The 5,000-nt window shown below is 44.0% G+C and overlaps 1 protein-coding gene across 1 annotated transcript in view; it reads left to right on the forward strand.

Moving 5' to 3' along the window:
- The window catches only part of pik3c2b (phosphatidylinositol-4-phosphate 3-kinase, catalytic subunit type 2 beta), a 71,131-nt gene that overhangs the window by 53,338 nt on the left and 12,793 nt on the right, over window positions 1-5,000 (forward strand). Inside the window, exon 22 of the mRNA XM_063215382.1 lies at window positions 3,325-3,454. Coding sequence (XP_063071452.1) covers window positions 3,325-3,454 — 130 coding nt within the window. The remainder of the gene's footprint in view (window positions 1-3,324; window positions 3,455-5,000) is intronic.

A 5,000-nucleotide genomic window follows, 5' to 3' on the forward strand; every position in this document is an offset into this window, starting at 1 on the left:
TTCCTTTACAAAGTCTGTTTTGATCATCTCAGCTCCACCATGGGGCAGGGCCATTTTAGGTGACATTAACGCCAACATGGCATCATATCAATGCATTTAAATACAACGCCGATTTTTACCGTCTTCACATGTGTGCACCACGATTTTGCACGTTAACTTGTGCTCTACCACACCCTGTGATAGGTCAGGGTCAGAGGTGGTTTTGATCTGGACACAATTCTGCCTTTATCCTAGATTGTTTTGCTGTTATTGGAAAAGATAAAACTGCAGAAATGTGGTTTTCCTAACAGGTTAGGGTAGGGATGGTTTTGGTCAGGGCACTGCTTAGCAGTTTGTCGTTTACCGACAGAAATTCTTCACGACCACAGGAAAACTACTTGCCTCGCGCGAGGCTGGTCACATGACGGAGAATGCCCCAGCATGCTAATAACATGCCTTGTCATGATGCCAGTCTGCTCTGCCACATTTTTGCTGCTAGCTCTTCCCCGTGTTTGCTAGCTCTCCCCATGTCTTTGTTTGATCAATTGCGCTCCAGCACGAAGAAGGAATGTTTGAGGTTGCATTATCCGCTAACACATTGCATCTGTCTGGCACACAGTCAGGAGCAGGGCTGCAGTGGTCAAATTAGAGGTGGGTAAACTATGAATTTTTTGATCAGACAGACCGTGACGCGACGCAACGTGACGCGACGCGACACAGCAAACAGCAATGCAAGGTGTCGCGAATCTGTATGGCGGTCCTGGCCTTATTCCATGACATTATCAGTTGAAGTCATATTAAATCAATTAAATTTCAAATGTCAACAGTAAAGAAAAGTATGTGTGGAGTAAGAACTATCCAGGCTACAGTAGATATGGTGTGTGTGTGTGTGTGTGTGTGTGTGTGTGTGTGTGTGTGTGTGTGTGTGTGTGTGTGTGTGTGTGTGTGTGTGTGTGTGTGTGTGTGTGTGTCCTCTCGCACTACCTGTTTCTTCATCTCCTATTTCATCTTTCTCTGTTTCCTCATTCTCTGTTGGTACTCTTTCCTTTCCTCATCTTTCCTCTTCTATCTCTCTCTGATCTCCTGATGTTTCTCCTCTCCCTATGATCTCTGCCTCATTGCCTGTACCATCACTGCCTGAAAAAGTAGAATTTAAGAGTTGTGGGGCTGAGAACACCAGTTAAGCAGCCTGCCAATTACACTGACAACATAAGTTAAAGAATCACTCATAGGCTATAACTACCTATGTCAGCATAAATAGCCTATAGGCCTACAGCATGTTTTTTTTTGTTATATTGTTTTATATTTAGAAAATATAAGATTGCTATTTTTGTTTTACACTTGCCAATTCAATGGCTGTTTTAAAAAAATCATATGTAAGCCATCACATAAATCATATTTTTTGCGGTATTTAGAATGACAATTGACCTTTTATTAACTCCGCCAGGAGGTTATGTGATCGCCTGCTTTCTGTGTTACCATGTCTGTCCGTCTGTCGCTCTGTTCGTTCGCTGCTATTTCGCGGCCTGCCACAAGGTGGCCGAGGTGAATTGAGCTATGACAGGGTGCGCCTGCGAGGTGGATTGATGGACAGTGACCACAGCCAGAATGTAGGCTATTACGCGCGGATTTGCTGTGCCTACATGGCTGCGTAGCCAATAGTACACCAAATGATATAATAATAATATACAATATGGCACACATATCGTCGCAGAGTGTTTGCCCTGTCAACCAAATCAGCTTTCGCGGAGTTAATTGTTCTCCGAGTGTTTCCCTGCTCAGTTGAAGTTCACGAAGGCTGGAGATAATATTAATAACGGCGAATAGTGGTATTGTAATAGTGGACAGCGCCAAGGAGGGAGAGGTACCCGGTTCACTAGGCTACATGAAAGGTTGGCGGAGGTCTGCACACTCTGGGTGCATTTCTAGTTTGATTTGCTATTCTCATTTCACCTTGAAGCACGAGAACGAAATTATTGTTGTAAAATTACACTGGTGGCATTGCTAGCTTTCGTGATAGAATGACTAGCGGTGGATGACGAGTGCAATACTGTACAAGGATAGCATGACTACGCATTAGCTAATCTGAAAGCTCGTTCTGTCATTGCCATAATTCGTCAAGTCAAACTTATTTATGAAGCACATTTAACGACTCATGTAAATTGATCTCTGTCAGTCTTACTTTGTACTTGAGGTCTTTTGCTGGCATCTGCGGAAGTTGAAGCACTGGATGGTCTCTTCAAATATCTCCTAATATCCATGATGACTAACTTTGAACAGGTAGGCAGGCAGGCAACTACACAACGTGTAGCCTATGTTTACATATTCCCTGGATCCTGATTGTTGTCGCCGCCGCAGCCAAAAGGCACTGATTGGAAGGTCACATACCCGAATACAGAGCAGATGAAAATGATTCCTACTAAAGCGTTAAGTATGTTCAACAATATTTTTTAAATGACACCAAATTTATTTTGGATTATTCCAACGGCAGATCACAAGGCGCAGGGAACTTTGACGTGCGTAATTGCCATTAAGAGCTGCGTAAACGCTATTTAGAGGTGGGTAAACGCTATTAGAGGTGGGTAAACGCTATTTCATAAATTCCAGAGGTGCGTAAACGGCGTTTACGTGCGTTTACCCTCCACTACAGCCCTGGTCAGGAGACTATCTGAGGGGCCGTTTGAGGTTGTTTAACCCATTGTGTCCTGGAGCAACATATACGCTGCATTCAGGTTCTTGAGATTTGAGCTATTTTATTAAAACTGGGGGTATGTCAGAGCTGGATGAACACATTCTAGTGCAAAATAAAGACCCAAAAAGGGCTTAGGCTAAAATGGGTTAATCTCTCACTCTCATCTCTTTTTCTGCCACGTAATCAGGGATGACCTGAGGAGGTGTTACATTAACACACAACATTTCTCTCCTCTCTCCACCACACAGTCATCGGACGACCTGAGTCAGGATATCTGGGGTCATGTTTTTAAAGATCAGGCTCAAACACACAACTCCCGATGATTATGACGTCGGGTTGCATACGTAAAGAGAATTGCAACTGTAAATCTAATCCCTGACCGTAAACACTGAGACGATGCCCGACGTTCTACAGTATTTCGTGTTTGATATCTACGATTTGCGATCGATGCCTCTTTTGAGTCTGCAACATTTTATCTTAGAATGTTGCACACGACGAGGAAATCTTGCCCGACAATGGCTTGCGATGGTCCTGGGGGGGTAACGCTCCACCGATTGTCGTAAGGGGGGGGTTTCAGCCGAGTTCGGGCCTATAGTCGTGTAGTTTGAGTCTGGCTCAACACATTGCATCTCTCATCTCTCTCCACCATGCAGTCGGGTGACGACCTGCGGCAGGACATGCTGACTCTGCAGATGATCCGCATCATGAATAAGATCTGGATCCAGGAGGGCCTGGACATGAGGATGGTCATCTTCCACTGCTTCTCCACCGGCCGCGGAAAAGGTATCGCACATGGATAGAGTCTCTATTGGTCTATAATAGTGTTTCTCAACGGGGGCTCTACAGCCACCCAGGGGGCATTGCAGAGCCCTAAGGGGGCATTGAGAAGGATACTTAGAGGGGACAGTGCTTAGTTGCCTTTGGGGGGCATTAGTCTATTTTATTTTTTAGGGCAGCATTGGTAGGCTCATGGTGAGGTCAAGGGTGCATTAGGAAGCTTATGATGAGGTCCAGTGAGCTTTTGTTGAAAATAAAGTTTGAGAACCACTGGTCTATAAGAAGTATCCTTTTCACACAGCAGACCATTTCAATAATAAAGATTACAGAGGCACATCAAGGTTAATATCAAAGTTAGAGTCTCTATTGGACTATAAGAATTATCCTTTTCACACAACAGTTAATTTCAATAATAACTAGAATACAGAGACATATCAAGGTTAATGCAGGAGGGTTTTACATAGTGTCAAGTCCATAAAAGTACTGGAAAGTTTGGTGTAGTTGGGAGGAGGAAGATGTGATGAGAAGACTTAGAGTGTCCAATGTCTCTACATGGGTGCTTATGTATCGATGTACTGTATGTGTCCTCCTAGGAATATCTTACTTCGGCTTGCATGGGGTTGGGACATAGGCGTAGCCAGGGGTGGGCCTAGGTGGGCCTGGGCCCGCCCACTTGACATCCAAGCCCGCCCCATTCACACTTGACAGTCAACTGTTGCCTCATTGAACTATAATTAATGGCATAGCACTGAGCGATAATTAATCATTTTGTGTCACTTCTGTGATTTCTATGATTTCAATTTCAAAGTATCATTTTTGAGCGCAGTATTATAATATCTACCTATTCGCTTTCGGGTTGGGCCCGTCCGATTTTTTCTGGGCCCACCTGTTTTATTATTTCTGCCTACGCCCCTGGGTTGGGCCATTCATTTTTGGGGTTTTATCCAGCCCTGAAGAATGTAGGCATAGGAAAGAGTGCTACAGTAAAAATACTTGATCATTATGACGATACATTTGTCCAGACACAGGATAACAAACAATTTCTCATACCGGCTTCATGCATTCCAAGAGCCTTTGGATACAGCGCAACTGACATCACTAAAGTAACTGTTTTGTCAACAATCAGCGTATCTTCAGGACATAACTTCAAGTCATTCAATCTTCTGGTGAAGTATGGCCAAGGCTGATCGTCGTGCCTGACCTAAATTCTATCACGATCACCGATCACAATTGATTTATCATCCAGCCCCTCTAAACTTGAAGGGAGATGGGGAGAGCGTGTAATTGTGGCCATCCCCTATGTCTCTTTGTTCACTCATGTGTTTCATATGTATCTGTCAGAACTTTATATCTTCACTGGAAGATCTACTGTAGCTTATTGCTGGCTTTAGATCTATATGTTTCTACCATCTGGGTTGTATAGATCTAGGAGTGAGTGGACCATATGGTGCCTTTTAAGATCTGGACGAGTAAGCGTGTGAAGGAGGGTGGTGGGTGGGATTGGTGTTTTGTTTTGAGTTTCCTGGAAAGGGTGTGTGTGTGTGTGTGTGTG

This window comes from Engraulis encrasicolus, chromosome 14 (assembly GCF_034702125.1).
Source record: "Engraulis encrasicolus isolate BLACKSEA-1 chromosome 14, IST_EnEncr_1.0, whole genome shotgun sequence".
Taxonomy (NCBI): domain Eukaryota; kingdom Metazoa; phylum Chordata; class Actinopteri; order Clupeiformes; family Engraulidae; genus Engraulis; species Engraulis encrasicolus.